Source organism: Aspergillus flavus, chromosome 5, assembly GCF_009017415.1.
Source record: "Aspergillus flavus chromosome 5, complete sequence".
Taxonomy (NCBI): domain Eukaryota; kingdom Fungi; phylum Ascomycota; class Eurotiomycetes; order Eurotiales; family Aspergillaceae; genus Aspergillus; species Aspergillus flavus.
Window position 1 is genome coordinate 3,799,809 of NC_092408.1, and position 22,449 is coordinate 3,822,257.

At 46.7% G+C, this 22,449-nt stretch overlaps 8 protein-coding genes across 8 annotated transcripts; 4 read left to right on the forward strand and 4 right to left on the reverse strand.

Annotated features, from left to right (window-relative positions):
* Window positions 1-522: 522 nt before the first annotated feature.
* Window positions 523-2,816, reverse strand: F9C07_2285380 (putative sugar kinase). Its single transcript, XM_071510753.1, has 5 exons — window positions 2,645-2,816; window positions 2,547-2,591; window positions 1,493-2,483; window positions 1,159-1,435; window positions 523-1,100 (listed from the first exon to the last, which is right to left on the reverse strand). Exons 1-5 carry the CDS (start codon window positions 2,672-2,674, stop codon window positions 941-943), a joined length of 1,503 nt encoding a protein of 500 aa, XP_071364617.1. The 5' UTR covers window positions 2,675-2,816; the 3' UTR covers window positions 523-940.
* Window positions 2,817-4,585, reverse strand: F9C07_2285381 (cell morphogenesis protein Las1). The gene is made up of 4 exons (XM_041286582.2): window positions 4,278-4,585; window positions 4,076-4,215; window positions 3,534-3,989; window positions 2,817-3,467 (listed from the first exon to the last, which is right to left on the reverse strand). Exons 1-4 carry the CDS (start codon window positions 4,395-4,397, stop codon window positions 2,996-2,998), a joined length of 1,188 nt encoding a protein of 395 aa, XP_041148237.2. The 5' UTR covers window positions 4,398-4,585; the 3' UTR covers window positions 2,817-2,995.
* A 230-nt stretch (window positions 4,586-4,815) lies between these two features.
* F9C07_9074 (uncharacterized protein) lies at window positions 4,816-5,994 on the reverse strand (the record flags this gene model as incomplete). Its single annotated transcript, XM_041286583.1, has 1 exon — window positions 4,816-5,994. One exon carries the CDS (start codon window positions 5,992-5,994, stop codon window positions 4,816-4,818), a length of 1,179 nt encoding a protein of 392 aa, XP_041148238.1.
* A 4,819-nt stretch (window positions 5,995-10,813) lies between these two features.
* On the forward strand, window positions 10,814-11,677 carry F9C07_1712875 (uncharacterized protein). The gene has a single exon (XM_071508330.1). The coding sequence runs from the start codon at window positions 10,899-10,901 to the stop codon at window positions 11,457-11,459; it is 561 nt and encodes a 186-aa protein (XP_071364618.1). The 5' UTR covers window positions 10,814-10,898; the 3' UTR covers window positions 11,460-11,677.
* A 1,206-nt stretch (window positions 11,678-12,883) lies between these two features.
* F9C07_9075 (uncharacterized protein) lies at window positions 12,884-14,789 on the reverse strand (the record flags this gene model as incomplete). The annotated part of the gene is made up of 2 exons (XM_071511858.1): window positions 12,884-12,933; window positions 14,669-14,789. 2 exons carry the CDS (start codon window positions 14,787-14,789, stop codon window positions 12,884-12,886), a joined length of 171 nt encoding a protein of 56 aa, XP_071364619.1.
* A 3,749-nt stretch (window positions 14,790-18,538) lies between these two features.
* On the forward strand, window positions 18,539-19,841 carry F9C07_2073045 (glyoxylase; the record flags this gene model as incomplete). The annotated part of the gene is made up of 9 exons (XM_041293340.1): window positions 18,539-18,656; window positions 18,718-18,805; window positions 18,860-18,931; window positions 18,979-19,012; window positions 19,071-19,284; window positions 19,341-19,432; window positions 19,486-19,620; window positions 19,677-19,703; window positions 19,758-19,841. 9 exons carry the CDS (start codon window positions 18,539-18,541, stop codon window positions 19,839-19,841), a joined length of 864 nt encoding a protein of 287 aa, XP_041148239.1.
* Window positions 19,842-20,175: 334 nt separating this feature from the next.
* On the forward strand, window positions 20,176-21,128 carry F9C07_9077 (uncharacterized protein; the record flags this gene model as incomplete). The annotated part of the gene is made up of 3 exons (XM_041293343.2): window positions 20,176-20,368; window positions 20,488-20,952; window positions 21,039-21,128. The coding sequence occupies 3 exons, from the start codon at window positions 20,176-20,178 to the stop codon at window positions 21,062-21,064; spliced, it is 684 nt and encodes a 227-aa protein (XP_041148240.1). The 3' UTR covers window positions 21,065-21,128.
* A 643-nt stretch (window positions 21,129-21,771) lies between these two features.
* F9C07_2234761 (putative mitochondrial inner membrane protease subunit 1) lies at window positions 21,772-22,382 on the forward strand (the record flags this gene model as incomplete). Its single annotated transcript, XM_041293344.1, has 2 exons — window positions 21,772-22,131; window positions 22,206-22,382. 2 exons carry the CDS (start codon window positions 21,772-21,774, stop codon window positions 22,380-22,382), a joined length of 537 nt encoding a protein of 178 aa, XP_041148241.1.
* Between the last annotated feature and the right edge of the window lie 67 nt (window positions 22,383-22,449).

Sequence of the window (22,449 nt, forward strand, 5' to 3'; positions counted from 1 at the left end):
TTGACAATCTAGATATGTATGGTCCCTAGAAGTTTTTGCAACTTCGGAGAAGTTCAAATCCTTCTCTCAGAAACTTTCTGATAAGACCCTTCCAGTGGATTTATACGGGCTGTGGTATCAATCGATCAAAGAGCTACCTATACTAAGCACATGTCGTTAGCATACATCGTAAAGCAAACATAATGCTCAATCATATCATATCAATGACCAAGAATGTCAGACATCCAAGGAAGTATTGCGCACAGAGCACGTCTGATATAGGTTCATAGCGACGGCTAGCGTGGAAACTGCGAATGTGGGAAAATTTTTCATCATAAAAGCCGCAAGGCCTTTGGTCGATTGAAGATACAAGAGAGAAAAAAAGATTGGTAACTTACCTAATTAGTGCGAACAATTCGAGGATGTATGGAAATTGTCGATTAATATGACAGCGCTATAAGCTATAGCCAGTCAAAGGTGGACTGCAAGTCACATTAGACTCCAGTTAAAGACCACTGTGGTGGTTGTCGTTGAAGTTGTAAGTGGGAAGGAAAGAAATTTCGGAACGGGAGGGCTTTTTATAGTCGGCCTCAGGCTGCCCGGGAAACCTGACCGACCCATACGAAGCTTCTAGAGAATAGCAGAAATTGATACACACCTCCACAGCATGCGGAATCGAATGTTCGATCGGTTTTCTATTATTCATAGAATTCGTTGAGGTTCAATTCCAGGATATTATATCCATATTCATTCCCAAAAGAAGTGCTGCATATGATAGCGGTGAAATATATAGTTTTGCAAACTTTGTATGCTTCATCACAAGAACGTACATACATTAAGACCCCAGGCAATGGATTATATGCATACCCTTCGTAAAACAGACGCCGCAAACAAGAACCCTTACCAAAATAATCATCATTGTCTATACTCCATGCAAAGGATACGACCCTAGACTCTTCAATCATCCCTTGAGAGCTTTTTGCTTTTGCCTTGAATTCCAGTTTAATGTCTTTGAAATACTGTGGACCCAATCATTGTTGCGTCGATCTTGTGGTAACACATTTGCGAATGGGTACCGTGAGGCGGAAACAGTCACGTAGTCACCTGGGTGCAATTCAACTCTGTCATCGATGTTAATCTCCACTTCTCGCTTGATGGAACAGCTTGGGATGGACTCACCTTTCCCGACCATCGAAGCTTGCCCACGAGCTAGTGCGTGCATCATAGGGCACGCCCATTCTTAGAACGATGGTGTCGGGCAGTATGATCGGTCGGAAAGACAGTGTATGTGCGCAGATCGCTGTGACCAGGATAACGGGGTTATCAGGGTGGCATAGAGATCCTCCAGCGGCAAGGTTGTACGCCGTCGAGCCCGTAGGTGTAGCGATACAGACACCGTCTGCGAGCAGAGTAGTGAAATGCTCATCGTCGCCGAACAACTCAATGGAGGACATTGCTGAGCAGTTGTTAGCAGGGTATCATGGAACTATGTAGCAAGATTCTGTGAACATACTGGGATTTGGGCCCCGGTCGAGCACGACATCGTTCAAAATTTGAACAACTTTTTCCGGCTTGTGCGTTAACGTGCCTTCAACTTCTTCGCCGATCAGCTCTTCTACCAAATCTCGTTTCTTCGCGTGCGTTAAAGATCCATCTTCTCGCCCATTACTCCTCATAATTGTGCATTCAAATCGTAATCTCAGGCTAACGGCAACACCGTCTTTAAATGCGGATCCAAGTGTCTTCTGGTAGTCATTGAAATCGAACTTGGTTAAGAATCCCAATGATCCCAGCGAGAAAGAGAGGACCGGTGGTACTACTTGCTGGAAGAGCCAGCTTGTATAAAGAACGGTCCCATCACCACCCAGTGTAATAACGAAGTCAAAGAGATAGGCATTCTCGTACACAAACTTATTATCCCAGAACTTGAGCCGCCCTGCCGCGGAAGGTTCATCCTCCAGCAATTGAGAAGCACCGAAATCTGCAGCCGCTTCCAGTCGTCTCTCCACGTAGACGTTGTACTCCGTATCACGGTCTTTAGACAATAACCATTGCGTGAGCTTCCTCGTAAAAGCAATCACGCTATCATCGCCCGCTTTCGTCACCACAAAGACATTCTTGACAGAAAGCTTGAGTTTGATGCTATCCAGCTTCTTCGACAACTTTCGTACATTCCATGCCATATCAGACAACTGTTTTTTCGTCAGCTGCCGTGACTCCACGATGGTCTCGGATTGCTTCGGTGTCCAGTCGTCCATATCGGTGACGGTGACTCCATCTGTATCTATGGCGGTATCGTCGAAGCCCATTGCGTCGTCCAGAGCATCGCGCGCAGTTCGTGCATCCTTCTCTCGACCCGGGGGGCAAATCCATTCACCTGCAATCAGTGAATGTACGAAGCAGGCTGTCTTATCGTCTGCACGGTCGAGGCGAGGCTTGCCCGGCTCATTGGCCATGACTAGGGACGATTTGCGGCGGTGACTGCAATTGGGGGTAAGCACAACCTAGTGAAAGAAATATCGAGACGTTAATAATGCAACATGGAACCAAAGTGTCGTCAAAGATACCTCTAATTTGTGGGAGTCCGTATCTCCACCTGCCCCTCCACGGCCCTTGAGACAAGTTAGCTACGGTTCCGATATAATTTGTAAATCGACAACCGTACAGCATTATCCCTAAACTGGCCTTGATCCATGATTCAACAGCCAAAACTTAAAGTTTTTGAGTTGTCTGTTCATAAGTTGGGGGGACTATCGCTGAGGTTTCATCGAGGTCGCAGCTCGAGCGGCGTTTTGGTTGAGGTTCACGCCGCATTGGGCAAGCCGCGGCTATGACGTCGCTCCCCAGCATCAATGGCAACAATTCCTCTCAGTGAGCTATCTAGAGTCCTCAGGCTTCACTGAAGATCATTATAGATGATGGTAGTTGACTCCAAACAGACAAACTGAGAAAATCTTATCAATCAAGTGTATATTAAATTTGAGGGGTAACAATTGAGTCGTAGACATGTTCGCAGCTAGACTATACCTAACGGTCGACTATCCCATGTATCTACGACCTCCCATCCCATGTTCTTCAAGCTATCCAAATCATGGCTTGTCCCTGTGTGTAGGCTTTGGGGTGCATTTTTATCTTTTCCAGATAGCTCTCCTTGACCCCCTGGGCTACTAGACAAGTCGTTGTCCACTTCCTGTATCCTCTCCTTGAGCATATCCGTCCAGTGATTCGAGTTCTGCTCACAGGCAGAGAGAGCATAGGCAAACGAGAGCAACCGCCTCTTAGACTCCCATTGTGATGAGCATAGAATATGGTCCAGCCACATATAAACTCCTTCACAATGAGCATCCTCCTTCGTAGCTGATCTAGCAAACGCCAGCACATCGACCATAGCCTCCACGAGTCCTGTCAGGAAAGCAGGATATCCCTCAACGATGACCTGCAAGAAATAATCCCACCTAGAAAACTCATCATCCAAAGAGGTCCCAAGCCTAGTAAAAGAAAAATCAGCACACAATCCACAAAAAACTCCATGGGAACAAAGAAATTCGACATACTTCCTCTCTCCAGAAACCAAAACCTCATCCTCGACCAAAACCTCCGAAACAGCAGCAGCGCCCTTCCCAGAGCTCTTACAGACCGAAACCAACTGCGTCGCAACACCAGACAAAACCTGAACCCTCCTCTTCTTCCGCGGCGGTTCCGACGCACCCGTCTCACCTGTCACTTGTGCCAGGCAAGCCCTGGCAGCAGCCTTAACAGGCTCGATGTCATCCTCGACACCGTCCGGTGCAAAACCAGCGTCCAGATCAATCTTGGCCCAGTAGTAATCCCAGAGCCATTCAAGGGACCGTTGCGCGGCATTCCGCAGGACCGTCAACGACGGCAGTTCACGATGAGTTGCTTCATGTCGCAACTCGACGAATGAGGCAGGTAAGCCTAGGTCAATGGCACGCTGGAACATGGTCTTGCGTTGGCCATGGAGTTTAGAGTCTACGAGACCCGTTACGAACCTATATTCAATTAGCCTCAACCCTCTTTACATCTTCAAAGACAAATTTTAAGAGAAAGAAAGTTCTTGGGGTAAAGAAGAACTCACCGACAAAAAGCTGCCGAATACGTCGCCCGTATCGAAAAGATCGAGTTTTTCTTCGCATCATCATGCAAAATAGCATCCGTTAGCAAAGCCGTAGCCTCCACGGGATGGGGCAAATTGCCCCTCAACTTCCAAGCCGCAACCTTTATACCAGAATTAGTACCAGATGATTTTCATCGTATTGAACTGAGTCAAACATATATACCGTAGCGCAAGCTCTAGACCGCATGTCTGGTCCATCGTACGTCGGCGGAGGGTAGAATTGATTCCGCACCGATTGCAATTCCGATTGTTCTTTCCATGGTGTAAATATTACTTTTGACATTTTTGGGATTTATATTATCGGCCTCTATTAATGAGGCTGATTCCTGTATTTAGTTTTGGGGGCTCTAGATAATATGAATATGGGCATTTGCACTTTTTGTCGTCGGAGTTTTTGGTTTTTCCGACCCGGTATTGTGCTTGGGTCCCGTGCCCTTCAAGTTACTGTCTACTTTTAAGTTTAACTCTGAGGACTGAGTGAAGATTGTGTGTCAATGTGACGCTCGTTTGTTGCGACACTAAATGGATGATGTCTAATACATTGTTTCGATGATAGCTAATCAAGCCCGCACCCTTTGGGTATCCTTTCGTACATGGAAAACGCCGTCCAAAGCCAAAACGCCACGCTATGCAATAAGCCATACAAAAGATTTATACAGTGAATAAAAAGAAAAAAGAGTCAAGAAGTGTCATCAAGACGGCTAGATCCATCCGTATCCATAATTCATGCAAGGCTGACTTCCTAAGTTGAAGAGCTGCTGGGGTGCAGACATGGTCTGCTGTTCGATGTCGTCATCGTCAAAGAAGAATGACTTGTGCATCATGTTGGCCGGTGGGTTGGCCGGCTGTTTCTGGACAGGAGCAGAGCTGGAGGCGCTGGCTTGTTCCGTAGTCTCTTGGTTGTCGTCTTCGCTCTCGGCATCTTTGCTGTCATCTGCTTCATCGTCCGACGAGGGTGTGAAAGTCTCCTCCAGCTTGAGACCCTTGCCAGACACCTCATGGAATGAGGTATCCAGGAAAGGGTCAGGGTGATTGTAAAGACCCATTCCAACAAGTTCATCCCCAGCTGGCTCATCGGAGGTCGATTCGTGGAGTGACTTAGAGGTACTGTCTGGATGCTGAATGGGAAGAAAGTCGGGAGTGGATGGTCCAGTCAAATAGCCCGACGACGGTGCACTTGCATACCCCGAAGCCTCAACATCTGCCGATGGGATGCTATTGTTCATAGACATCATATCGAAGGGCCAGTTATCGGACATTGGTTGAGCCATGGTGGTCATGTTGGGGGCACTGTTATCCCACGTGACTGGATCGATTTGGGAGCCGCTCATGTCTAGGAAAGAGGACTGTTGCATCGATGCTGGGTCTGGCATGGCGGAGAAGGAGAAAACTTCCGTTGGTGCCGAAAACTCCTGAGAGTCATATGATGGTAGCATACCTGCGTCTGCGAGTGTTGTCGTCGCTGGGCCCATGGGCTGAGTAGACGGAGCCATGACTCCCAGGTTCTCTGCGGCTGTTGTTTGAAAGTATGGCGGTGATGTATACGCAGCCGTTTCTAGTGATGCTGGATGCCAGCTGATTGGGCGAGTTGCTGTTGCTCGCCTGCTTCTCAGAGCGGAAGCCAGGAGAGCAGGATTGACCTGAGCCTGATACGGCTGGGCTTGGACTGGTTGATAGATTGGTGACCCATGTGATGCTGCTGCCCTCCATCTGCCCGCAGATGAGGGACTGTTGCCCGCACTCCGAGGCTTCATCACTCGACCCGTATGCCTTGGCCTGGGAAAAGCATACATCATGTCACGGAAGTTGGAAGATGGCACACATGGCTGGTCTGCCTGCAGCCAGTACGAGCCAGCTTGGGGCTGGATGTAATTGGCCATTGAAAAGAAGTAGAAGATGGACAGTGATGGTGTGTTGGAAGAACAAGGAGGCTAGTGATGGAGAGATAATCAGTTTGGGTTGAGAGGGGTGAGATGGTAAGTGTGAACATACATATTTGTATGAAGTAGAAGGGTGAGAGGGAGACCCGTGATGGAAAGGGCTGGTAGGCTTATATGTATGGAATATCAAGTGCGGATAAGCCCCATGGGTGACTGCAGGAATGCAATATGCAAAGGATCAAAGGATCTGTAATAAAGATCGGGACTTTTCCATTCAAAGATGACACAGGGGTGTGAGGGTCACAAGGCTTTGAGGTAAGGTACGGGGGAAGTCAATCCATAGGGTCCATGAAGGGAAGGATGGATGGATGTAAGTTTGTATGTATATGTATGGGGACTAAAGGGTAGGTAGTAGTTAAGTGACTTCTTACCCAAATAGTTCAAACACTTAATTATCCCTCGGTCAGTAAAATGGAAATTAAAAACAAAAAAATAATTAAAAGAAAAAGGAATAAAATAAAAAAAAAGAGAATAGGTAATACAAGTGGAACGCATTGCTTGATCTACCATCCGCCCCAGTTCCACGATCCCATTACTGAAGATGGATTAGCGGACGCATGTTGGGAATTTTGGCATGACATCCGACAACGTTGACACCCATCGAAAGGGGTTTAGTCGGTGGGTATTCAAGAAAGGATGGAAGGCAAGGAAGAGAAGTGATGATTCAGATGTGCCCATGCCACACGGTTGTTTGCTCCACTTTGACTCGGTGGTGGCTGTAGGGAATTTTAATTTAAAATGATTTTTTAATTTAAAATCTTCAATTTGTACCCTCACAAGGTCATCGTTTGGATAGATGGGGACCTGGAACGACAATCCGTCTTTGACCCAGACGCTTTGGACTTCGGGATCCATGGTATTGGGTTACTGGTCGTGAACGAATGGTGGTCGTGGTGGGGAACCAAGGGTATTGAATAATGTTGACGGTGGATGATCAGATCCATTATTGGCGATAAAATGAATGAGTTTTAGTTTGGTTTGGGTTTTAGTTTAGAAGTTGACTCCAAAAGGGAATCGTCTATCATGCAAAGTGATTGGTGGGCCGAGCAGGGAACTGGAACTCGGCAGGGAAGACGAAGGAACCAGAAAAAGGACAGCTAAATGTGGTCTGGGACACGCCGAATCTAACCCAACCTTCAGTAGGGCCTGTGTGAGAGAGACTCCAAGTGAGAGAGCCCCCATACCTGACTAAGTCTGGGGCTAAAAACGGGGGGATTACGTATGGTATTCGTATGATACTACTTACTTCGACCCTTTGCCTCCTCAGCTTCTGCCTACGTCCATACAAGTACTGACGCTACTGTATGAATGCACGTCCCCTACAAAGACTACTAAGGTATGTATCCTTGTAATTCCTCCAGCCTGATTTCTTGGTCTTCTTCTCCGTCATCAGTTACATTGGCAAACTCTCTTTCAAATCCTACTCTAGACTAGTCCCATTTCATTGGGATACTTTCTGTAGTCCGCTCATACATAGTATGAGCGCCGCCGGGACCAGACCGAGACCAACTGACGAGATCATCGTTTTTGACTAATAAGTCAATCATCTATTGACGACCTAACCGGTGATGAGCATACCAAGTGGACATACCGCCGGACCTCACCTACCCTTACTCAAGAACTTAAAGAGAAGAGGGGGGGAAAGGACACACCACAGAATGCGATGTATTACGGAGTACGATAGAACGGTATTGGTTTTGATGGGTAAGGCAGAGAGGCACATACATACTGTACATACAGTTCTGACCCACGATCCGACCCGATCGTCAAAAAAGCCCCTGCGACCTTCCACTCCATTGCCCATTTTTGACCCCCTCCTCCTCCTACTTACTCCTCAGTGACCCCCTTCGAGTTCCGCTGATTGTCCCCACAAGTTCACCGTTTCCAACGCGTCACAAGTTACAACGCCGTTACGCAAGGGTTACAATAATGTGGACATGTTCCAGAGCCCTTGTCCTTCCTTTCGCATCCTTTCAGCCTTGACCTTCTTCTGGTTCAATTTTACCCTTAAGGTTTCAGAAACGGGGAAGTTTGCTTTGGTACAGTAAGGTAGTGTTTTACTCCTCGATATTGCGAATTCATACTCCGGACGCCCATTATCGTGTCCTTTTGACATGATTTGACAAGGAGAGAGATCAGAACGGATGCGGGCATCTTCCGTTTCTCTCTTTCCCTCGTCATAGATCGATCCTTCGGCCTTGCCGGGCGCTTATCCCGCCATTCTTTATTCTTAGGTACGGTATCACCCTGCTTGTTCCTAACCAACCGCTTCAATAATAGGTAATTAATCTCCCCTTTCATACACCCCCATAGGTCATGAGGCGACTATGACTCAGCTGGGACCATCAATCAATACCAGACAAGGGAATATAACACCTTTCTAGTATCTCCTTTAGTGGTGAATTAATATAAAAAGGAAAAAAAAAGAAAAAAAAAAAAAAAAAGTAACTACTGCTGGTGATATGCATATCACTCGGAACTTCTCAGTTGCCTCAATATCACCAGTTCCAGTAAATAACAACCTGACCGACCGCTGATAACGATGACGAGAATGAAGTTAATAATGCCTCAAATCTAGCCCTCGCTGCCTACTGAATGTGCATGGTGGAGTACATGTTTCATACGGAGTAGCCATCGACCGCGTACATACATTTCTCGCAAGTCGGGTACATCGCCACTCCAGAAACCCTACTACCATCGTCGGTGTGGAAAGAAGCGGGCAGAAAAAGAAAAACGACGGGAAGCTCGGCTAAGAGAAGTGTGATGACAACATCCAGGCCAAAGGCAACAAAATCTGCTCGAGACCGCCCGGAGTGGGGGAAAGCTAAGGCACAGGATCTGTATCAGAACTTGAGCCAGGCCAATGGCTGGCCACTTCGGTACGGGGTAATTGGCCTCAATAATGTATTATGACAAGTCTAACTGCACCACACACCGGACCGATAGACAATGGATTGGACAGTGCCGCTGAAGTTATGTACGTATGCGGGTATGTACTCCGTATGGACGATGGAGTCTCCATGCGCCCAGCCCAACAAACACCACCAAGGAACGGAGGATTCCTCGTCCGTTGCTGGTGACCATTTCCAGAACATGGGACCCTCTCTTAGTCCCGCACCAAGTCACTAGTGCAGTGACTTGAAGGTAAGCTGACGCTGGAGGATATTAAATCACTATACAGGGTACATACCTAGGTAACCCCCCCGTGCTTTCGGGCACTTGGCGAACTACGCTTCTACCACCTGCGAGAATAGACTAAACGTCATAGTTAGGAGAAGACTAAACGATAATCGACGGAAAAGGAGACGGTCAATGGTCGCTTGTTCCTGGTCGCCTCCTCTGAACTGAAAGGATCGACTCGGTACCTGTACTATCGTGAAGCCCCATCACAAGGTGGTCAGCGACTAAACATGGAATCCTCTCTCTCCCTTGCCCGAAGAAGCAACTCCCGGGCATTTGAGATAGGCACCTTAGCTTACTTCGCCGAACCCAGCAGACCGGGGAGGACAATGCGGACTCTTTCTACTTTTCTTTTTTTTTTTTTTATTTCTGGTCTTTATCTTTGTCATCTTATCCTGAATAGTAATATTTGTTTTTCTGATCGTCTGTACAACTTACAACGACTGTTCCATTAATATTCAGCACACGGAACTGCAGATTCATCGACATCATCGAAAACGACTAATCGGACAATTGAGATCATCATCTACCCGCCCTACAAATCAGAAGCCGGAGATTACAGGAGGAAGACCACCGGAACACATGTGCAGACCCACTTGACCGCAGGGGGCTAGAAAAACAGAGAAAAAGAGAAGAAGCAAAAATTCCAGAAGGTCAGGGGTCAAAATCTCCTACGATGGGCCTAACGCCAGGCGAAGAAGGAGAAAATTTATGGAGAAAAAATAAAAAAAAAATACAAAAAGAGAGGGGGGGCCCACTTTTCCATTTTCATAATTTTTTTTTTCTTTTCTCTCTCTTTTCCTATTGCACTTGTGTACCCTACTTATCTCCGTATCAACGGGAGCGAAGTTAAGTGCGAACAGGGATTTCGACCAGGCAAGAGGTAAGCTAATCTTTGAATTTGGGAACAAACTCGCGGATCCTTTTTAAGGCATGGGAAAGCCAACTTACGGTTGTTTGACTGCCGTCATTATTATTATCATTATTATTACTACTACTACGGAGTACTCCCAGCTTGATGGAACCCTGTTTTTCCTTTTACTTCCTGACAAGACTCCGTCCTCCCCCGTCTGCCGATCTCTTTCCAACAAAGAATATCCCATTCCGTTTGCATACGAGGCACGTACTTCTTCTAGTGAATGTGATGCTTCCGTTTATGCGATTGGCAACTGGAGTATAATGACAAGAATTCAAAGTAGAAAAAACTATCAGGATAACATGATATCTAAAGTAAAATATCTACTATACAGAGTACAGAGAAATCTTAAATTCCCGCTGAGAATTAAGATCAGTGATCTCAAGCTCTCTGTTCGCCCCTTTGGTCATCACCCTTGCTACCGACTCCGGTCGTACGAATTCACGGCAAAGACCGAAAGGACCTGTTCATTCCATGCCAGATTCAAAGACATGGCGGAGATTGGTATTGACCTCCTTTATCCAGGGAATCAACATATCAAATCTCATGGTCTGACGGTGACAAAGAAATACGTACTAATAATATAACATTAATAGTAGCCGGATAATTAAATAATACCACTCATAAACCTGCGGAGTATAAAGCATAAATCAAGTAGTATCTGCAAATCGTCGTTAGGAATTGGATCTCTCCAACCGCCTAAACTAATGTACCACGCTTAATCCAGCAACTTTTGGGGGGACGCGAAATGGCGGTCGCCGTCCGAGACAAGAAACTAAACAACGCTTGGGTTTCGGAGAAAGTTTTCAGCCCATGTAGGGATCTTCAGACGAGGTTTTCGCTTTTCGTATTTTCTATAACTGCCGGTCTTATTGTTTCTATCTTGATCCGACCGACACTTAACTTTCTCGATTTTGAGTTCGATTGGTGTCAATTTTACTTTGATTGTCCCGTTCTTAATTTTGAACGGTGTCCGTGCTTGTCCATTTGTGGTTGTTCTCCGTATTTGTTAAGATTTTCTCTTTTTTTTTTTTCCCTCTTTTCTTTTTCTACATTTGATTTTTTTTTTTCGAAACCTAACCTTGGTTTAGGCCCGAGCGCCTCTAATTCCAAGTCTCCACCCGAACAATGGAACACATTGGCGCTAATCAATTTGGCTTGCCTTAGTGGCATGTCATCAGCCCCTACTTTGGAGGTCCCCGTGGTAGGGAACAATCTGAATCTGATATCGACGATGCCACTCGGCGTCGTCATTGGCGGTCAACCTTCTCCCCCCCCCCCAGAGCACCTCTCATATGTTCGATTCTAGTCCACGAATCCCATGAAAACCGACCGGTTCTGGGCGTTTAAGCCTCATTCTGTTGTCATCCTGGGGAGAGACAATAAACACTCACACAGCCACCTTTACTGCAACGGGTTGAGAGCAAGCGAGACCAACGCAATCTCGAACAGGCTGCAGCCGAGCAGGGAACCCAGTTAATCGGCAACAAGTGGATGTGACACGGCAGACTCCTCCCGTCTAGCCCTGGTGATGATAAGTTACCTGGGGGCTTCACACAAGAATAAAATAGAATAATAATAATAATAATAAAAACTATTTAGCAACTAATTATACCGCACTCATTCGATGTGGCCTATCCTTCCATGCACTGCCGCGTGCCCTGGTCCCGGCGCCACAACGCCTGGCCCATCTTGATCCAGTCCAGGCGAGCGTTCCATACGAAGGGGGGAAGTGGCTACTAACGTTACCAGAGTGGGTCGCAGGAAGATGCGGTGCGAGAGACCCGCGATGACCGATACCTCGCTTTGGGAATCCTCCTTGGTAGTCCGGGCGACTGGATTACCATGCTTCTATCGGACTTGGGCACTGTTTTTCGATACCACAAAAAACAAGGCATCGAGCTGAGGAACTGGAAAACCATAAAAACTGCCTCTTCTGTACGCATCTGCAGGTGGCCATGAGTCAAATGGCCTACATACATGCGCCCTACCTGCATGCATGGAACCAGTGTAGGTGGGCTCCTTACTCTGCCAATCAGGACGGGAAGAGGGATCAGGACTGTGACCCCCCTTAACGAAGTTACGTGAAAGAGATAGCCAGGATTCTAATTATATTAAAATATTCAGGATGCATGGTGCCAGCTACACATAACTCGGCGGCTGCTACCCTACCACGCACTGCAGCATTCTGGGCGCTTGCATGGGTTCCGATCTAGGGTACATGGCCAAGTAGGTACCATAGGTTGAGTATCACAGAATGTGGCCAGTGCTTTTCGTTAGGTTCCAATGTGCTACGGTGGCAGTCAACCAGTCAGAATGCAGAGTTCGAATTACCTGTCGATGCTGGTGCTGGTCGACGGAACAGACGGTCTGGAACCCTACCTCTGTCCTGATTAGGTTATATTTCACCTTATGTAATGCCGCCTTGGAAGGGAGTCGAACAGGACTAAAAATACCGGTGCCAGAGTTACATACCAGGACTGGACTGAGTTAAAGTCAGGCCACAAGTGTGACTCAGGCATGGGGAATGACTGTATGCAGGATATCCGCACATACCGACCGACAAAGATTGAGATGCAACCACATGACCTTAGTGTCCTAACGGGATGGAGTCTCTCTACCTTAGGAGGAGTGATAGTGCAGTGCACATCACTTGTGTGTAATTCTTTTTTTTTTTTTTTTTTTCTTTTTCTTTCTTTCTTTTTTTTTTCTTTTTCTTTCTTTCTTTTTTTTTTAACCTTTCCCATTTTCTTGGTTTTGATTTTGAATTTCCCACCCAGGCTCTGTAGTTGGTTGCATCTGGTGCTTCATCTAATGGATACTTAATATAGCTGACTGGCACAGATTTACAACGCCCCCTCCTCTCGAGGCAGATACTAATAATGTCCCCGCGGATGACCCTTCTCTCGACTTCGTTAAGGGATACGAAGTGCGTTCCACTTTCGTCCTTACCCCCACCATCACCATCCCAGCTGAGCTATGTTACCAATGCCGTGCCACATGCCCTTTGGATCTTCCCACAGATCCTCCTATCAATGGAAAGATTGACTGGGAATCCAATCCCAGGAGATGTGATACTGGGACACAAATGCACCTGCGACCCATCCCTGATGAATGATAGTCGGGGTCCCCACTGATGTTTTAACCGAAACGGGCAACATCGTCAAAAGGGCCACATATATTTATCGGTACCTAAGATCCTGAGCTGCAGTGTCACGGTAGATCAGAGTGGAGCACGGGGCAGAATGTAAGTATTGCAGTCTCAAAAGTTTGTCTTGCAGTGGGGATTTGGACCTAGGCTTTTTTTTTTTTTGGCTTTTTTCCGCACACCTCCCCGAAGACCGACTGACGGACTCCTCACGCCCTGTCCTGAGTTACCCGTAGCCAGAGCTCTAGTCAGATATCCCCAAGGCAAATATTTCCACAAGTCCAGCTCCACCAAAAAATACCCCAATAGCCAATAATCCCAAATCGCCTGGCCGTTAAGTGGACCCGAATTCCACTCTCCCACAAGGGGCCAAGATTCTAGGAGTATTAACTTCGCCAACCAACCCTGTGCCGGGTGTACCTTAGACCACTTGCACACCATTCCCCTCAACAGGTAAAGAGCAAGCGGGTAGCTAGTGCCGTCTGGTCGCAAGCCTATCTACTATCGCCCTCCGGGAGGTACGGACGACGGCGGTATACTCCAAGGAAAATCCAAACTAGGACGGATCCACCACCGCCATCAACAATTCGTTTCTATACTTCTCAGCCCACAACAATTTCACCAACCTAGTCCGAATACGTCCAAGCACCGCACGAAATTGGGCAAATCAACCATCGGCCGAGTAAAGATATCTTAGTCTACCACCGTTGCCAGTCTCTCACACAACTCTCGTCTCCAGTCTTGACGGAGTCGTCTCCATCAGGTTTCTGCACCTTCGTCTGGACTACTGGATTTTGTCTTGGATGGAGTCTTCGCCTAGGTTACGGATACAAAAAAGCCACATGGCTGACCTGAGTCTAAATCTGGGTCCGGATAGCCGCTACTTCCGTTGGGCCCGCTTGCTTTTCATTCCTGGTCTCGGTACTTTGCCTTTTCATTATTCTGGTTAATTAATTTTGTAAAATTCCCCGAGAGTATTCTTAGATTGACCCTAAATTAAAGAGGAAACGAAAAGAAAACTGTGCATGGGCTTATGACTGTTGAATTTTTCTAAGTTTGAATTATATGGAGATCCTGCTGAGCTAACCAACTAACTCCAGTATCGAACTCAGGAATCGATAGAACGTGTCAGAAAAGACCACGATTCAATTAATCTCAATGAATCTGATGTTCTCATATCAAACAGACAGAACAGGGGTCCTGGCGCGCGTGCTTACCTCGCAGCCCTGGCTTGGTTTCACATTCTCCCTCCCACTGCTTACATGAATCAAATAAAATAAATCAGAAAAAAGAAGAAAAAGACTAGACTAGACTAGACCAGACTAAAAGGAAGGATGCTTAAAAAATCCTCCGGAGATAGTCCTACTCACTATCTACGGAGTAGTAAATGATCAACTCGACTAGCCAGTGGCCGCTGTGCTTTTGAGCCTTGAGGGGCAAAAAAAAGAAAAATCGAATATATCCGTATTTCCAAGAGAAAATTAAACCCATTTAGTACGGAACCCGCGGATTACTTGGCTTGGCTTATTTTATTAGTAGTATTTAGTAAATACGGAGACTCAGTTAGGGCTGTGGAGCCCGAATTATTCGGTGGCTGGCAAACTGGCACGTTTGGGATGATCGCTTCCATAATCTACTATTTCCGTGGACTGAAACTGCGATCTAGCTACCTTGAGTTCTTGACTACCGGTAGATAGAAGTTAGAGCATCAGCTTAAGTTCGAGTCTGGGTTACTACGCACTACTTACTACCTAGTCTATGATTCATTTATGGGGTGATGAGACTATAGGATCGGGTTATTGAACTTTACTTACTAGAAATCGCACTTAAAAACTTTTTCCTTTCTTTTCTTTTTTTTTAGGTAGATGAATGGAAAGACAGAAAGGTGGGATGCGTTCGTGCAATGGATCAAGTATGTAACTACCGTACCTAAGATTAGACTATTCCGTTTTGATTCGGGTTTGCGAGGTCTTGGTCTTGGTCTTGGCTGGCTTTGGTTCTGATATACCTAGTTTCCTACCCCAAACAATAACATACTTTAGTTTGGGGTGTGGTAAAGTATGCAGGTTCCATTGGAACTAAACTTTGTCTGATGACCGTTTTTCATTTGGTTTTGTCCATATCTGCTGAGGTTGCTTTAGTTTAGTCGGTTAGTGTTCCCGCGGGTCAAGTACTTGTCATACGTGTCGTGTGGCGAACTTGGTAGTTACTCTTGGACCTAGTAAGCTAGCTAGCTAGATAGCTAGTTTAGCTGTTGCTGATCGGGGGAGGAGACCCGTGGGTAGGTTGTGTTCGATTATACTGGGTTGTCCTGGTTTGTAGGTAGGTAGGTAGGAAGTAATGGAACTACTGGATGTACACAGAACATATTCCGAGGCTCAGACTCCGGCTTAGGCTTCCAGATGACCGCGTAAGTCATCTATCTCGTTGCTATCTTTGCCCCGTGTCCATGTCATGTCATAGCCACGATTAGTCTAGGCATCAGGATTTCCCATATTATTGGGAGAGACATTGTCTAGACTCTTTTTAGTCTAATATCTAATTTAATATCATACGTTGGAGAATTATATCTGGATCTGTATGATGGTTGTCACATGTATTAGCTGCTGTGTGCGGGGACATATTTCGAATGATACGTGTGTGATGTCGGCTGCATTTGAGGGGTAGTGACTCCGTAGTATGGACAGGGCAATTACTGGCATTGGCATGAGTATGCATATGTATGTATGAAGGATCCGATTTGTGGCTTTTACTTGTTTGTCTGCGTTGCTAGTTAGTGTTGGTCCTTCTTGCAGTGTGAGATGGTATCTAGGTCTGTGGTTGGGTCTTGATATCTGATACATGGATTGACGGCGTTTGTTGGCCTATTTTTTTGGTGGAGGTAAGGTGTTTCTTTCCCTCTGCTGGTTGTGATAGGAGTGTCAGTTATATATTTTGTGGTCCCGGAGGGTTTTGGAGGAGCAAACCCCGCTCGACTCAGTAAGGGTTGGTGAGCGAGCTGTAGGTCGAGCGTTTGATGTAGATCTGTGATTGTCTATGCTATTCCATTGACGGATGAACGTCCAACCTATCATCTTCCTTTCTGTAGACTGTTATCTGGCAGTATCCGATTTGTGGTTTGGACCACCGTCAGCTGCTTATTGAGTCTATGCGACATGTATGGAAACTCCCGTAAGGCCACGAATCTCAGTCGAATACGAGTTGGCATTGCTATAGTCTACTAGTATGGAATCCCGATGGATTCGAGTGGTGTCTACGATACTTACCGAATCAGGTCTTCCTGTTGAAGCCTATGATTAGCTGCGAACGGCTCAACAGCAGGTGATACAGAATGTCGTCTGGCGGATTTCCCCTCCACTCATACTCCGTACATCACGTTAGCTCGGACCTATAAGCAGCATATCATGTCATACGCCGCCCAGTATAATGTCGCTCAGCCATAGCCATCAACGTAGTTGACGGTAGTCCGAGAGTCTCGAAGGATTTGGCCACCGCTGATCTGCAGTGTCCTTCTCTCCATACTCGAGCATCGATGTCGGGCGCTCAGTGGCTCGCCTTAGGCAGAAGTAGCTTCGTAATTGCCCGACCCATTTCTAACAAGAGCAGACAGGATCCAGTAGTGCCCCATTCTCCGATACCGATGGTGCAGCCGCCTACCGCTGTTCGTTAAGGCGTATCGTATTCATCCGCGCCCTCGAATAGTGAGAAATAGATCCGGATTCCATTGTCAACTGTCCGGATGATCCAAGACGGGTTATCATATCCATATTCCTGCCCCGGACCTAAACCACTGACACATCCTTCCTCCCCCCACGTCGCCATCTCACAGATCGTCACTGTGGTCGTGCACAGATGCAGTGGACGGGTCAGCTCACCGTGCTCGAGCGACGGGACGCAAGAACTCTGTCGACTGGAAATGAAGAACGACGAGGTCTGCGACGGTGGGATGGGCGGTGTATGTGTGCGAACGTGAGCCTGTGCGCGCGGAGGGAGACCGAGGGCGTATGGCCGAGCGAGGCTATGCCGGACACTGGACTAACGGGTAATCCATTGGTAGGATGTTGTCAGGTAAGGTGACCTTAGCACTGCCTAGATTCATCGAGTTGGAGAATGTGTGGTTTTTTGAAATGTCGTCAAATATCGAAGATTGATTGTGTTCGTTTATTTCCGCTAGGCTTGTCTGGGTTAGTGCCTTGTGGATGTTTTGGGTTGTCGCTTTTTTGCGCTGGGTTGTTCTATATGCGTATTCATTAGGGCTATTGGATGTGGTGTACATGTAGGTCGTCTAAAAGAGTGTTGGATGATAGTTTTAGGGATATGTGGCCCGTTGCTACCTGCGTTGAAGTATATGTTGGTAGTTAATTAGCTATACCTTTGAATTATTATATATAGTATTTGAGTAATCACTCTATATACTAGCCCGTAGAACTGCATATGTTGAAGCATGATGTAGAAAGGACATATAGGGGGAAAGAAAAAAGAACAGAAAGAGAGAGGCTGTCGTACAACCATATGAAGTCCTGGACTATGGCAGGAAATGGTTCATTGTTCGTCCCCTTGACCCAACATACTTATGTTCTCTGCCTTGCTCTATTACAACTGATATCTTTCGAGGAACGAATTATCCTTTCATCACAGTCGCAAGAATGGTCACGCCGTCATTTATTATGGAACTTCGTGAACCAGAAATGAGACCCACAAGAGTAAGTACTAGTACTCCGGAGTATATGTCCTGGCCATTGAGATCCCCGTTACCATAATGATGTATCCATTGACATCAATAATTATGGCCGTTCGAGTGAAGGCTAAGCTGCTCATGCACGTCTGTGTAGTAAAAAAGGAATGTCAGCATTACAACTTCTCGGACAAGTGAAGAATATAAGATAATAAAGGTCGTGTCAACTATGTTGTATGATGCCAGCATTCCCGTTCCTTCTTTCCTAAATCCAGATATAAATCCTAAAATAGGCTTGATATGAAGTTAGAATCTACCTGTTGTACCGAATAGACGACTCAATTCAATTGTATCATGTGTTTAGCTTTGAATTTCTATAATTTATAGAAGCAGTCTATATCTTGGGCTAGACACCTCAGGCACCTACTACTGGAGGCCTACCTAATGTGGAATAGTGCAGCCGGGCATTCTGGAGGGTATGAAGTAATCCCCAATCATCGTCGTACAGAAGCTCTCCCCGCATCCACCGACGCTCGTTTGATTTCAAATCAACTTCTCATCATCCATGAGCTTCGCAAGAGTATTCCGTCCCCTTATCGGTTCTCCATTTCGATTTCAGAATCGTTCTATACCGGTCCAAGCGCAACACATCCGAGCCATGCATATCCAATCGATTCCGATGTGTGAGTGATATGTCAATGTCAACATTGATCCCTCTGTAGTTCTTCTCGCTGACCATCGCAGGGACGGGGAAGGGCAATAATTATGCCTACCTGGTGACAGACGAGCCAACCAAGAAGTCTGTGATTATTGATCCGGCCAACCCGCCAGAGTGAGTTAATGTTCTACATAATTATTTGTTGTTGACATGCGTTGATGAATGCAGAGTAGCACCGGTGTTGAAGAGTCAAATTGAAGACGGCAAGATTGATCTGACAGCTATTGTCAATACTCATCAGTGAGTTTCGCGATCCCTTCGAGGGTAAGCTATGTTGACCGTTAAAGCCATTGGGATCACGCTGGCGGCAATGATGAACTGGTGAGCGAGATTAATTTCTTCCTACCCATGAACCGAAAGTAGTGACTTACTGTCTCAGCTCAAAATCTTTGGCAACAAACTCCCCGTTATCGGGGGTAAGAATTGTCAATCGGTGACGCAGACTCCGGCCCATGGAGAGACATTCAAGATCGGAGAGCGCATCTCCGTAAAAGCTCTCCATACGCCTTGCCATACGCAAGATAGTATCTGCTATTTCATGCAGGATGGTGAGGAACGTGTCGTATTCACGGGTGACACCTTGTTCATTGGAGGTATATATTTGCAATCTTTACTATGTTAAACTTGGCTTGATACTTATGTGTTGTAGGATGTGGTCGCTTTTTTGAAGGCACTGCCCCAGAAATGCACAAGGCCTTGAACGAGACGCTTGCCTCTTTGCCGGATGATACTAAGGTCTTTGTAAGTTGCATTTCTTGACTATCCAAAAAGGTCGAATACTGATACGGCACCAGCCCGGCCACGAGTACACTAAAGGCAACGTGAAGTTCTGTCTTGCCGTGTCACAGTCAGAGCCTATCAAGAAGCTGGAGGCATTCGCAGAGCAGAACCAGCAGACCCAGGGCAAGTTCACGATTGGTGATGAGAAGGTATTTCTAGAACTCAATTATATTCTGTGTAGCAGCGGCTGACAAGCTATGTTTAGCTCCATAACGTGTTCATGCGCGTCAATGTAGGATCTCTCTTCGTTCCTGTTATCTTGAAGCAAAAGCTAATGTACATCTAGGACCCCGAGATCCAGAAAAAGACTGGAAAGACAGACCCGGTAGAGGTGATGGCAGCTCTGCGGGAGATGAAGAATGCGATGTGAGTGATAACGTAGTGTATGTACAAATAGTAGCATGGGTGAGCGTTGGGGGTGATGAATTTGAACAATATCCAAGCAGTACATTCGATATTCCTACCATGAATGAATAGTAAATTTAACACCTAGACCGGTCTACAAATCAGCATAGCCATGTATCCATGATCCAGCAGCACAATCATCGTGACGTCAGGCTGAACCTGTATACCTGTATACTCAGTATAAAACAGACCATCTACATCCAACCAATTCATACTCACTTTTTCGATCACCACAATACTACGCTGCAGAGTACATACATACCACACAACCTACGCCCCAATTATAAACCATATCAAAGATGACCACCCAAAACGACCCCCCAGGCGACCCCAAAACACTCAAATCGCAAATCCTCGAAACCGGCGCCGCAGCTGTACAAGACTTCACGCCTGTAAAACAAATCTGCGCTCATCTAAACGCCTTCCACGTCTACGTCGACGACCCGACCCGCTGCGTCGAGGCTAACCACTACTGTTCGCATATCACAGAAGGTATAGTACATCCGTACATCCAGACATACTCTCCCCAACAATCACCTATACAAATGTCATACACTACACTACACAGCACACTGACACCAACCCCCAATGACATGATACGAAACACACAGACCTAAGACAATGCCTCCTCTACTCCTCCCCAGACCGCAACGCCAAACTCCTCGGCGTAGAATATATGATCACCCCCCGCCTCTTCGCGACCCTCCCCCCCGAGGAAAAGAAACTCTGGCACACCCACGAATACGAAGTCAAGAGCGGTATGCTCGTCATGCCTGCGCCGTCTGGCATGCCCTCGACCGTATGGGAAACGGCCGAAACGGCCGAGATGAGGGATATATTGCCGTTGTATGGCAAGACGTATCATTTTTGGCAGGTGGATCGCGGGGATCCGGTGCCGTTGGGGGCGCCGATGCTTATGGGGAGTTTTACTACTGATGAGGATGTGAAGAGGGTTCATGAGGGGGGTTTGGAAGGGTTGTGTAAAGATAGGGATGGGAGGTTTGGGGTTGATGTGAAGCATAAGAGGGAGGTTAGGAAGGGGATTGAGAGGCCCGAGGGGTGGGTGGTTGATTCTGGTGAGTTTTCTTTTTCTTTTTCTTTCTTGTTTTGGGTTTGTGGTTGTGGAGGTTGTGTAAGGCTATGGCTGACTTTGAGGTTCTAGCGGCGGATGCTGCGTGGAAGAAGTAGGTTACGTTTAGTTGATCAGGATTTCTATCTTGGAAAGTGAAATTGAATTGATAGCCATGAACTGAAAAAAAAAAAAAAAAAAGAATATATTGATTCTAAAACATGTTTGTCTCCCGGCATTACCACCCAGCTTCCCATTCCCATAGTTAAATGGGGTCCAAGCCGGGCTATCGTTTAGGGAATCGACCACCGTAGTGACCGACATATGTTCATCTTGCTTCTCTGTCCACACTCACGCGTTCTGGTGTTGAATTTCGGCAACGGTGAGCTCTAGCAATTTTAGAAGCGATGTAGATATATGTACGATTGTGATGAGTATCATGCAAGAGGAAATCTCCAGACATTGTAGGCGATTGGCAACATGAACCAACAACCATTGATTCCAAATGGACCATCAAGGGAAGATAAATGCAATCATAAAACACTTATATCCCCCAACTGACCATCAAAACCGTAACGTAGTTGAACGAAATTGACCCGACAAAACCCGGGCATCGTTGTGCGAGAAGTCCTGCATGACAATAAAGAACAGAAGAAAAAAGGAATCGAAAAAAAAAAAGTTCCCGCACTTTTATACCACCTACCCACGTGACCAACCCGAAGCTCCGCCGGAGATGAGCAGCCAAAGCACCCACCATACGTAGTAATTGGTAACTGGCAATTGAAATCGAAAGGACAAATTCGCACCAGAAATGTCCAGCTAGGCCATGTCGCGCATACTCCGAGAAACCCTTCGAAGGGCCACACCCGGCGGGGTCTTCCGTCTTACGCTCGATGGCGTGGGACTCTTCTGCGCCTGTACGCTTATCTGGGAGCATCTCATCACGGTGCAGCTCAGTGAAGGGCCGTCAATGTACCCGACGTTCAATCCGCGAGGCGACTACCTGTTGATATCGAGGGTGCATAAACATGGCCGGGGGATTGAGGTGGGGGATGTGGTGCGGTTCTATCATCCTACGTTTTTGGGGGTGAATGGGGCGAAGAGGGTTATTGGGATGCCGGGGGATTTTGTCTGTCGGGATTTGCCGTTTAGTACGGAGGTTGGGAAGAGTCAGGAGATGATTCAGGTTTGTTTTTTTATTTGCCTTGGTTGGGGTTGTGTTGGCATGGTATAGCGTGACTGACTGGTTTTTGATGTTAGGTGCCCGAGGGTCATGTGTACGTGGGAGGTGATAACCTTCCCTGGTCTAGGGACTCGAGAAACTATGGACCCATACCTATGGGCTTGATCAATGGAAAGATCATTGCCCGTGTTTGGCCGCTCTCCAAAGCGCAATGGGTCCAGAATACGATGCAGCCAGCTCAGCTCGACGACTAGGTGTATCCTCTACAAGCATGGTTTATGGCGGAGTCTGGAGTTGTGGGATATTTGTGCATATTCATAC